Raw genomic sequence first — 12,589 nt, 5'->3', positions numbered from 1 at the left:
AGTGACAGCAAAACTAAAAATAGTCTAGCCCTTTTCAATAACCTAAGCCATCTATCAGTACCTTGGAGAGCTTCCAATTTTAGGCCACCTCCCCGCGCCCCTTCTACCCTGCAACATTCTCAGAAAAAGCAAATTTTCAACTGCCAAAGGAAAATGGGTACACTGATATCTTCCATGATTTTCAAAACATTTCATTTATTTTGCTACTTGGAAATGGTCTTGCCTTTTGCCCATGTAAAATAAAATTACTCATGATATATGGTCCCGTGAGAGCTTATTTAAGAAGCATTGACGGATTTCATTTTTCTTATAAATGTGGCACATTTGCCACGTGTGCAAATGAAAACACCCTTTTCCAATGAGTGCCTAGAAGACTTTTCCTTCCTCGAAGAGTTTTAATTCATGGGTATGATTTATTTATTTATTTATTCATTCTTTTTTTTTTTGAGATGGAGTCTCGCTCTGTTGTCCAGGCTGGAGTGCAATGGCACGATCTCGGTTCACTGCAACCTCTGCCACCCAGGTTCAAGCCATTCTTCTGCCTCAGCCTCCCAAGTAGCTTGGATTACCGGCATGTGCCAACAGGCCCGGCTAACTTTTGTAATTTTAGTAGAGATGGGGTTTCACCTGTTCGCCTGGTTGGTCTCGAACTCCTGACCTCAGGTGAGTCACCGCCTCGGCCGCCCAAACTGCTAGGATTATAGGCGTGAGCCACGGCGCACGGCCCGTAAGATCTATTTCTGAAGACAATTTGGAAGCAGAATGTGAGCCTCTACAGGTGTAGCCAGGCGGCGTGCTACCTCGAAGAAAGCGGGAAGACACCTGAGCCCGGCGGGGGCCCTGCTGCCCCTTCTGCCACTTCGGCCACTTCGGCCACTCCCGGGCTGTGCAGGCTTCAGCCTCACCAATCCCCGCCGCGCAAGCGCGCTCGCCTCCCGCGCTCAACCTCCCGCCCCCGCCCTCACTGCACCTGCCAGGTCATAAACCTCTTCCCACTCACTCTCGCTCCCTCCCCAAGGCTCAGGCTTGTCTCACGTTGATTGGTCGGAGCCCACGAGGGCACGCCCAATGAGCAATCCCTCCTGCGCAACCTATCCCGGTTCTTCCCGCCCCCGCCCCGCCCCGCCCGCCCCGCCGGGAACCTACCTTCTCTGTGACTGGTGCGCGCTCAGGTCACTCAGGGCGGCGGGGTGAGGTGTGCGGGAGTGGGCAGGACGGGTGGGAGGAGGGGAGGGGGGAGGAGTGAGAGGAGGCGGGGCTCAGGTGCTCGGCAGCGCGGCCGGGGCCCAGCCGGGGGAGGGGGCGACCGCTGGAGAGAGGCGGGGGCGGGTGAGGAGGGGGTGACGCCAGCCACGTTGGCAGCGCGAGGTTTCGCGCGTGAGCGGCGCGGGACGGGCCCGGTACCGAGCTTTCCTGGGGGCTAGGAGGTCGTGGACGGCGGCTCCTGGGGGAGCGCTGGGAGGAGGGAGCTTCGGTGTCCGCGGCGTCATCGACGGCGGCACCGGCCATGGAGGAGACGCAGCAGCCGCCGCCGCAGCCCAGGCTGCCGCTGTGCGATAGCCTCATGATCTGGGTGAGTGCCAGGAGGCGAGGGGGCGAGGGGGCTGAGGCGAGGAGCTCGGGGCGCCCAGTTCTCCCAGATGAGCGGGGGCCACCTGTACAGGGGTCCCGGCGCGCCCTGCCCGTCGCGCCTCGTGTCGTCCTTGACCGAGAGGGTGCCACCTGCGGGTCGCCGGGCAGGTGTGTGTGCACGGGTTGGTGTCCGGGGGTGGGGGTAAAGGAAGCTTTGGGAGTGTAACGGTGGTGGCTCTGGCTTCAGCCAGAGGATTCGACCTGCATGGTGTCCCTAACAGCTGGGGTATGAACCAAGCGCCCATCCTCTTTCCTCCCCGCTGCCCATTTTCTCCCCCTCAACAGCGCCCGGAGCCCCGGACTTCCTAGATCGCTGACTCTCTTGCCTTCGTCCGCTTGGGTGTTGAAGACCCCTTCCGAAACCTAACCCTGCAGCCCCAAACCACCTTGCTCTACCTGGACACAGGTGGCCAGGAGGTGGCTGGCTGTTTTAGCTCCCAGACTAGTGCTCTTTCAGGACTCTAGAACATCCTATTTTGTAGAAGCCGCTTCAAAGAGATGTTTCCACGTATTTCCTGTCTGGAGAAAAAGATAGGAGTGGGGGGCTCATTTTCCTTTTTTCTCACTAGCCCCCTCTTCCTCCAAATGGACAGCATTTTCTTTAAAGAAAATGAGATGGCATTTTTCTTTAGGATTTATGAATGTTTAGGATTTTTGTTAATTTGTGTTTGGTCTGGACAGGCATGTCTGTCTCCAGATTGTTCAGTATTCCTGTCAGTAAAATGACGTCCCCACCTCTTAGAGTTACTTAAATATCAGTGCTGGCATTCAGGTGCGGTTCTTAACCCATACTGAGCAAGGATGGTGCTTGATGATCCACAAGGTGCTGTTGATGATGCTCATCCCAAACCAGTTGTTGAGTTGTGTGTAGGGGAGTGTGTACAGAATGGAATGTAAACAGACTGGATGAGGAGGCTGTAATCGGTTGAGATTCCCTAGTGATTTCCTATGCATCTAATTCCAAAGAATGAGAAAGTTAGGTTTATGGAAGTGTGTGATGTCTATTGGAAATAACCATAATTTAAAGCGACTTTTACACTTTGTAGGTAAATAACTTTTGCTTTTAGTGGAATGCAAATATTTAGGGTTTGTGAGTTAAAAGCAATTAGGTAACCGTTCAACTGTATTTTCATTTGAAAGAGTTACTAGGGTGGAAGTGCTGTATTTAAGACTGTCATGAAACAAGGCAACATTACTTTTAATGGTTTGTTTTGTTAAAACAGACTAATTAAAGGGTATATCTGAATCTGTTACATTGTTGTTGTAAACCTCATCTGACTGAAGTGTTAAACTTGGTCTTTATGATGTCATTGACTTACATGTGGGGTGGTGGAGAAGCACAGAGTTTTCTTTTGTGTTGCAATATTTTAAAATATTATGTGACTGTATCCATTCTTTTAACCAGAATTTATTGACTTCCAATGTTGAGCTAGGCTGCGGAGGGCTGGAGTGGTAGCCAGAGCTGTGTGTAATTACGGCGGAAGGTAAAATTCCTTAAAGGCTACAAAAATATTTTCAACCAAATGATAAAGAATTATAGATAACAAAGTAAAATTGGTTGTTTGCTTCAGTCTTCTCTTGGGCTGCTGAGCACTGTGGAGAAAATTGAATGACCTTGCAAACTGTTGCCTCCACTAATGCTGCTACTGCCAAATGCACCTTTTCTCATAAGATTGCCCATGCCTAAGAATAACCAGACAGTTTCTCTCACAGTCCTCTTAGCAGATCTTTATCAGTATTCTACCTGTGCCCCCAACTCTTCTTCCTCTCTGGCAAGTGACCACTTCCTTATCCTTGGCTCTGGGTTTAAACTCCATCCCTTCCACATCCTCTTAAACATTACTGTATTATTTGTTCCCTTGTTGTACTTACATCTACTTTGTCTCCATTGGCTCGTTTCTCTCTACATATAAACTTGCTGACATAGTCCCACTTTTAAAAAAAGAACAAAGAGCCACCCCTCCATGTTAAAATCATACTGCACTTCCCCTTTCCTTCACAGTCAAATTTGAGTTGTTTTATACTCACCCTTTATGCTTCTTTCACCCTCATTTAATCTTCAACCCACCACACTTGAGTTTCTTTCCTCTGTGGCTTTCACTTTATTACAAGTTTGCTAAATTCAGTAAGTGTTATATTATTCTTTTCTTACTTGATGGTTCCTTTGTGAAATTATATTGTCTTGATTTCTGGTTCTCTGTTGCTTTTTTTTTTTTTTTTTTAATCCTCTTTAGATGATGTCCAGTGAAATTTACTGTCTTTTTAAAGAAAATTAACTGATTATTTTTGCCTTTGCCAGCAACTGCATTATTGATCTTACCTCACCTACCCAACTTTCTCCAAAGTCGCCTCAAGCAACACTTCTTCAAGCCCATCATGCTGCACTGACTTTCTATCTGTCGAAGAAGCTAAGCTGTTTTAATGCATCAGGGATTTTTTCCCCCTCTACCTAGAATATTCTCCTTCTAGTTCTTCCAGTGTTTGACTGCTTCCATCATTGAGGTCTTGGGGCTGATGTTGCTTTTCAGGGACTCTTTGTTACAGCTATTTTGAAAGTAGTGACCTATTTGTCTCCCACCCTTATTCCACTGTAACCAGTTAACCTCTTTCTCTCTTATCTATAACACAGTATTTTCTAAAGTAATCCAGTTGGCTTTTGGGATCAGAGCTCTTACATGACCTATTTTCTGCTCTGTCCCTAGGAGAACACTAACAATTGCTGCCAATACGACACCAACACTGAATCAAAGTGGTGATGGTAAATATCACTGCCTTGGTTCTGACCTCAGAGACTAGTGTTTCACCATTAAGTATGATATAGCTTTTTTTTTTTTTTTTTAATACTCGGGAGTGGATTTTTAACTGGATCATAGATGGTGGTTGGATTTCAGCAGGCGCAAATCGGGGAAATTCATTCTTCAGACACAGGGAAGAGCCACTAGCAGTAAAACAAATGGTGTCCTTCAGCTACAGATTAGAGGGAGATAGTGGAGCATATACATTTGTCGTGATAACCCTGGCCCAGAGATAGAAGATTTTAAAAACTTATGATGGGGCCAAATCATGGAGATAAGACAGTTGGGAATAACTTTTTTCAGCACTAGGAGGAGAATGGAGCCAAGAACAGAATTAGAGAAGTCGTCAAGAAAAGTTGGTTAGGTGAAGGGATGCATCTTGTGAATTTTTTTTTTTTAATTGTGTTTTATGATTTGGAACTCACCTTCTTAAAATAATTGGTTCTTAGAAATACTGTATTGCTACTTAGCAGAAAATTCAGGGCAAAATGGTAAATATGGGCATCATTTATATGGTGGAGGACATGTATGAGAGTTGGAAGAAATGTTTGTATAAAGATAAATTTAATTCTGCTGCCTGGTTCTGTGACATGGGAAATTTGTTTAATATCTTTGGACCTTCCTCTCGCCAATAAAATTAAAAGGTTGGACCAAATATTTTAAAATGTTTTTCTTGGTTCTTGCATTCTTTGACAGGCAGATGAAGGAAAGAATAATAATATATACCCAAATTTAGAATATTATTAAAAGTTGAATTATTTTTATGAAGATCTTAAAACTCAAAGCAATGATTGTCTTTTTGTAATGAGGAGCTAGAGGAGGAAAATATGAAAATAAAGTTGATCTAAGATTGAGTTTTTGTTGGCTGCCAGTTGTGAAAACTTCATCTTCCTTGATTTCTGTGACATTTATATTGAAGTAATTTAGGAACAGCATTTCCACATTTCTGATTATTTGGTTGATTTATTAATATAGAAGAAAGTAAAGTAGTTATTTGCCAGACTGTGTTTAGTGATGGACACCTGTGGGTGCCCTATCTGTCCTTTTTGGGTCACTCACTAAAAAGACTTAAGTTTGAAAGAATACATTTTCCAAGATGGTGAAGCCCCATCTCTACTAAAAATAGAAAAAAAATTAGCCGGGTATGGTAGTGGGCGCCCGTAATCCCAGCTACTAAGGAGGCTGAGGCAGAGATTTCCTTGAACCTGGGAGGAGGAGTCTGCAGTGAGCCAAGATTGTGCCACTGCCCTCCAGCCTTGGTGACAGAGTGAGACTCCGCCTAAAAAAAAAAAAAAAAAAAAAAAGGAATACATTTTCTTTTGTCTGTCTGCTTTGACCTCACTCTCCCCACGTTTTTTTTTTTTTCTTTTTGAGATGGAGTCTTGCCCTGTCACCCAAGCTGTAGTGCAATGGCACGATCTCGGCTCACTGCAACCCCCATCTCCTGGTTCAAGTGATTCTCCTGTCTCAGCCTCCGTAGTAGCTGGAATTACAGGTGTGCGCCATCACACCTGGCTAATTTTTGTATTTTTGGTAGAAACAGAATTTCACTATATTGGCCAGGCTGATCTCGAACTCCTGACCTCAAGTGACCTCCCACCTCAGCCTCCCAAAGTGCTGGGATTATAGACATAAGCCACTGCACCTGGCCTCCCCACTAAGCTTTTTAATTTATTCACTGTTCTTGGTTGTAAGCCTTTCAATTGAGCCAAATGAAATTACATACCGTTTTCTAATTTATTTTGCAGCTATTTTAAGAACTTCTCAGAGGCACTCCAATGTCCATGGCTGTAAGGAGGGGAAATTGATTTTAATCTGAACATAGTGGTCATGGAGGCAGTCCCTTAGCATGTGTACTCCTAATTTTGCCTAATCTTCTGTGCCTCTGAAATTGTCTTTTTAAAATCATGAATTATATCCATTTTGTAAAAAGTTAATGATGTCACTTCTAAGTTACACATTAAAAGTTAATGTGTAAGTTGGAAGGACTGAAAAGTGGAAGTCACAGTTTATTTTCCTTTAAAAATGCCCCAAGCCTTGGAGTTTCTCTTTCCTCTACATCCACCCAGATGCAAAATACTTCTTATTTTATATTTTAAGTATTCTATTAATTCATCATATCCTCTCAGTCAACATTATGCTGATTCCCTCTATGCTATCTATTTTTGTCATCAGAGCCATTGCAGGAAACTTCTAACTGGTCTGCCCGACTCAAGCATGAAGCTACTCTGTGTCACTGTGCTGCTCTCCAAAATATACTAAAGAATGTCAGTCTTTCTTATTACTTTTCGGTGATTTTTCATTAACCAGAGCGATGGTTCTCAAAAAATGACATATTTAGGAATCACTTGAGGATTTTCTTATTTAATATGTCTAGAGAGTCTGATGCATATTGTTTCTAGACCCTATACTTGGAGAAACCCTGATTCATACCTATGCGCTAACAGCTGCTGAGCTCATACCACATGCCAGTCCCTGATATAAGTGTATTTCATTTAATTCCCCAGCCATCTTGTGAGGTAGAAACTATTCTATTTCCTGTTATGTAGATAATGCCATTAAGTATAAAACAAGTCTAAGCTTCTTGTCTTGGCCCTTTGGACTCCTGCCTGTCTCTTTAACTCTGTTAATTGTCACCTTTTCCCCAGCCTTCTTTGCACTGCAAATCCAGTGATACTAAACTGCGTTTTGCCTAAAAATAATATGTCTTCTCATGTATCTGTACTTTTATTGTATCCGTATTTCCTGAAGCTTTCATTCCTTGACTCTTTCTTTATTTAGAAAATATCCTACTCACCCCTCTAGCCCTTCCATTCAGAAATCATCTCCAAGAAGTCTTTCCTAAATACAAACCCTAATTAGATTGACAAACCCATTTTTTGCAGAACATTTTGTGCATACTATAATCACGGAACTTACCATATTGTCTAGAAATGATTTATGTCTTTTTTCCTCTCCTTAACTCTTGACTGAAGCTACCTTAAGGGTAGAAACCTGGTGATTGTCCTTTGTAGTCCCATCATATGCCACAGTGTCTCACATAGAGTAGGAGCTTAGTAGTGTCTCTGTGTGCTTTGAAAGTAACTGGCTACGTTTTGTTTGCCGGTATCATTCATCTGCATTATGTTAGATAATGGAGATCTGAATTACCAGTTGCCAAATTTCAAAATGCACAAAACCATTAAAAGTGAATTATGGGGGGAGAGAATTTTATTGGATTAAGATAGTTAAATGGTAAACTAAGAAATTATTACTGAATAGTGAAGTGGGTGAGTATGTGTGGCAAAAGAGAATCATAGTATATTTACTTTAAGGTCTTTATAAGTTGAGATTACATCTCCAGGAAACATATCCATCTTAGTTCTGATGTAATTTGCTTTCTAAAATTTTTTCTATCTCATATTTGCTTATTGTAAAAGATAATATTCCACTTCTCTTCAATGTGTACATGAATGTTTAACAGATACATGTGAAAAGTTAGTATACCTAAAGCCAAAATAGATAGAAACAACTCGGCATGGTAGATAGGCCTTGACTCTTCAAGATGTAAGGCTAATTTTTAGATATGAAGCAGAAGTCCTGACATTTCAGAACTCATGGATCAACTGTAAGTAGCTTTAGACTTGACATTTCTAGCCTTTGTTTTTCTATCATATGATGTGAGTGAAATTTTAAGTTGCAAATGTTAGGTTTTCTTGAAGTTCTTTTTCTGATATTCTGCTAAATATAGACAAAACACAAGACTAGAGTTATATACCTGGCTTTGTATATTCCAAATTCTGTATTACTTTATCCATCGCACCAATGTGTTATAATGCCTTAGGCATGATTTTGTGACATGTTTAGTTTATTTTTATAAAGTTACACAGCCATAGAGACATACTAGCATAGTTCCATTTGTTTGTCCAGGTGTACGTTTAAACCAAACAGGACTTTTTTTTTTTTTTTTTCTGTTTTCAATTTATGTTTTTATTTTGTAATGCTACCTTATAGGCATAAAGAAGCAGTAAGGTCATTTGCTTTATGTCATTTTAGCTGCAGACATTCAATACTGCCTCACCTTGTCAAGATGTCAAACAGCTGACTAATGGAGTTGCCATGGCACAAGTTCTTCATCAAATGTGAGTAGTGGTTAGACTCTCCCTGAAAAGCATTGTTAACCTATTGAATACCAAGGAAGAAAACTTAGACTTGACTTCCAAAGGTTATCGAAACTTCATCTTATCCAGTGACATATTCAGGAATATGGCACCAAGGCATTCTTGCAACTAGGGAATAACTAGGGACATTATTCCTCGCTTGTTCATAGAGATACACCTTAACCGAACGTGTTGATCAGGATTCTTATTTATTCAAGATAATTTATTTTGAACTTGTTATGGGCATGTTCACACTATTTTAAAACTATGAAAGAAACAAGTGAATGATATAATTGCTTATGGTGTTTTCTTTGGTTGTACTGTTGTCATTTTAAGATATCCTTGCATGGAGATTATTATTTTAGAGATTATTGAAGCATAAAATATTGAATTTGGAAAAAAAATTTAAAGTATTAAATTTTAAAATTTATTTCTGAATTAATATTATTAATTTATGAGTTTACCAATAATGAAATGAGGAATGAATGGAATTTGAAGTCACAGTTACAGGTAAACCTTAACTAAAAAAGTGGTTGTGTTTGGGCTAGACCCATTTTATATGAGCATATAATATCAAAAGTTTCTAAATCCATTTTTCCCCTAATATTTGTCCACATTGTGTAATGGTTAGGGTTACAGTCTATAATATGAGCTCTACCCTAAGTAGGACAAACAAGGTCAATTCTGTACTCATAAATTATTAATTAATAATTATAACAACTTTATATTAGCTTACTTTGAGACAGAACCCTCTCTCTGCTTCATTGTTTTATAGTCAGATTATTTGTCGCCATCATGTTATATAGATTTACCATGATTGATATTGAAAGCCTTTTAGATGGGTTAGCAAAAATCCTATGCCTGTCTTAGAAACATAATTAAAATGATATTAGAATCCTACTTATTTAGAATCTTCAAAATGATCTATTGTGAATAGAGTGATTTAATGGCTAATTTATGGTTAACACTTTAAAAGACAAACTTAACATGTTAACTTTTGAGGGAGGTGACAGTTATTTTAAAATATGCCATACTCTTATTCTGTCTTTTAAAATGTTTCTTAAATGTTTTATTTATTTATATCTTAGTTGATCTTAAAATTATTTAATTAATCAGAACCAAGCCTTCTGGACATAGTTCTTTTTTGATGATTTGAGAAAGTCATCAATGTTTTTTGTCACTAGAATTTATGCCTTGCCTTCTTCTCATCATGCTATGTTGTAAGTATTGGTGTGGATGTATCAACATTGTGGTTGGTATTAATGTAAGTCTGGTATGCATTCACTCATTTCAACAGTTCCATTCAGAGTTGTCCTTTCTATATGTTTTGGTGGGCTTTAGTAGCTTTATGCCAGAATAGAGACCTGTTTTTACCATGATGTGATGCACAAAGCTCTTTAACCTCCTATACTCTAGCACTGGACCTGATGTTTAGAGTAGAGTCAGTAGATAGAGTCAGCTAAACTATATACTTTCCACCAACTCATTTTTCCACAGTCTGTTGGATTATGCTGTTAATGCTGATCTTCCCTCTCTCTGCATTTTCTTTATTTCTTCTTTCTTGTGTCTGTTATAGTCTTCTAAGAGCTTTTCTGCAGGAAAAATAAAATAGCCAATCGGAAATTCCCTGTCTTAATTAAACAAATGGCCAATGACCTAAAATTAACTCTAAGTACCTCTTTCTCTCTCCTTCTCTCTTTGCTTCATTTACTCAATTTTACATGTTCTTAGGTGCCTGAGCCTCCTTATCATCCAGGGGCTACTTTGTATTTATTTTTATTTTTAAACTCCTTTCCAGTTTTAGAACTTTTCACAAGTCTGGATCTGGATAGTGAGACATAAAGCATACATTTTGTCCCTGGCTTGGACCAGTATATCTTATTCCAATTAAAAGGATTAATTTTACCATATGTCTTGAAACATTTCAAAGCACTTTAAATATGTTACTATTTTGAACATATTGCATTTATGGCTATTGTGGCTGACATCAGATCACATCAAAATTGTTACTGAAGGTAGGACGACAAATTCTGCTTTTTAAGGAAGTAGCAGAATTTAACCCATAGTTCTTTTCTGTTTACTTTAGGCAGATATTTTTCCAAATAGTAATATCTTTAAAAAGTGGTATCTAAACTATTTAACTTAGACATGAAGAGTCATGGAGTTATGCTAGGCTTCTACAGTTCCTTAATCATTCTCTTCACTTTGAATATGTAACATGTAACTCTCTTTTCAAATGCATTTGGAAGCTTCAGTTATTTTAAAAACACATGGGAAGAAAACTGGACAACTGTATTAATTTCCTAGGGCTACTATACCAAAGTGCCACAGACCAAGTGGCTTAAAATAGAAAAATTAATTCTCTCACAGCTCTGGAAGCTAGAAGTTCTAAATCAAGCTATTTTCTGGGCCATGCTCCCTCCAAAGCTTCTGGGAGATGATTCTCTCTTGCCTTTTCTAACTTCTGGTAGCTTCAAGCATTCTTTGGTTTGTGGCAGTGTATCTCCACTCTGTCTTCACATGACCGTCTTACCTGTCTGTGTCTCTTTTCTTTTAAGGGTACCAGGTATATTGGATAAGGGCCCATCCTAATTCATTATGACCTGATCTTACCTTTATTATGTACTTGGAGACCTTATCTCAAACAAGGTCATGTTCACAGGGGTTAGGACCTAAACATTTTTTTTTTTTTGAAGGTAGGATTCATCCCAGAACAACTATAAATTGTTCATGCCATATCTTTAAAAGAAAGGCTTAGCCTTGTCACTTTAAGCACCAGTTAACCTCTCTGTTCCTATTGTCTTTGACTAAACTTTTTTTTTGTAAGAGGGAGAAGAATGAGACAGAAAATGTAGGATAGTCAGAGACCTTAACCATCATGCATTTATTTGTTTATTTGTTTAGCAGATATTTGATCATTTAACATATAAACCATGATAGCCAACATCTGAGTATTTACTAAATAAAGGCATCATTGTAGACCTCATTTGACATTATTTCATTTAAATTTTACTAGTCTAGTGAAGTAGGTGTTATTTTTACCTTGAATTTATAGAAGAGGACAGAGGTATAAGAAGTTGAAATTGCTTTCTGAAGTTAAATAATGAATAAATAGCAAAGCTAGGATTTGCATCAGTTTGGTCTTACTCCAAGTTCAGTGCTCTCAACCAGCTGTAATCATTGAAATGTATTGAAACCATTCCAATAGATTTTTACTTTGGAGTATTAATAAAATGAAAGTCAGTTGTGTATAAAGTATAGATAGATATCTCTATAAGTTTTTACTTTGGAATATTAGTAAAATGTCCATATAAGTACGGACATCTATCTGTGGACATCTATCCATAGACATACTTATATGGACATCTCTCTGTACTTTATACGCAACTGTTGAAAATATAGATCGCAGTTTGATTGATTAATAGAGAAGATTTTTGGATATTTCAAGAAGAATAGGCTCTGGGTGTACATTGAAGTGACACAATAATATTGTTTGTAGTAACTAGTAGGTATTACTTACTGCCTGAATTCAGTTGGTAAAATTGTTGTAGATAAATACCTTGGATAGAGTTAAAACATAGTAATTCTTATTTAGTTTTATTAGAAAATAATTGGACCATATTTTGGTTCGTTAGTCCTGTGTCCCATTTCTTATTTGATATCCCTTGAGTGTTATTGAAGTTCTGGGAAATATAAGAAAAGGAGCTAATTATTGGGGACCAAGACTCTATATGAGGTTGCGACACAAAAGAAAAAAAAAGATGTCCTGTGATTTCTGAGGTTGGAGATCAAGATTAATAGTAGAAAAGGTTGGCTGCCATTATAATTGTTTGAGAAGGGTGAATTTGTGTATAGGAAAATAGGAGATATATTTTTACTAAGAAAGTATTTCTCTGGGCTAAAGCTGATTTGAGGTAGAAGGGAAGATGAGAAATGTAAAGACAAAAGGAATTATCTTGGAAAAACTAGAGAAAAATCGATTATATCTAGATCCAATTTCTAAAGATAATTATAGCATAGAAT

The 12,589-nt window shown here is 39.3% G+C and overlaps 1 protein-coding gene across 2 annotated transcripts in view; it reads left to right on the top strand.

Moving 5' to 3' along the window:
• The first annotated feature begins 1,252 nt into the window (after positions 1–1,252).
• The window catches only part of HOOK1 (hook microtubule tethering protein 1), a 63,564-nt gene continuing 52,227 nt past the window's right edge, over positions 1,253–12,589 (top strand). Inside the window, exons 1-2 of one of the 2 annotated variants that reach the window (XM_032296842.1) lie at positions 1,253–1,573; positions 8,463–8,548. In XM_032296842.1, the coding sequence (XP_032152733.1) occupies positions 1,508–1,573; positions 8,463–8,548 (152 nt within the window). In that variant the 5' untranslated portion in view covers positions 1,253–1,507. The remainder of the gene's footprint in view (positions 1,574–8,462; positions 8,549–12,589) is intronic. The other variant, XM_032296841.1, reaches the window with a different exon arrangement.

This window comes from Sapajus apella, unplaced genomic scaffold, assembly GCF_009761245.1.
Source record: "Sapajus apella isolate SASKATOON/1434 unplaced genomic scaffold, GSC_monkey_1.0 scaffold36, whole genome shotgun sequence".
Classification (NCBI taxonomy): Eukaryota; Metazoa; Chordata; class Mammalia; order Primates; family Cebidae; genus Sapajus; species Sapajus apella.
Note: the sequence above shows the minus strand (reverse complement) of the source record. Positions and strands in the feature narration are given on the sequence as shown.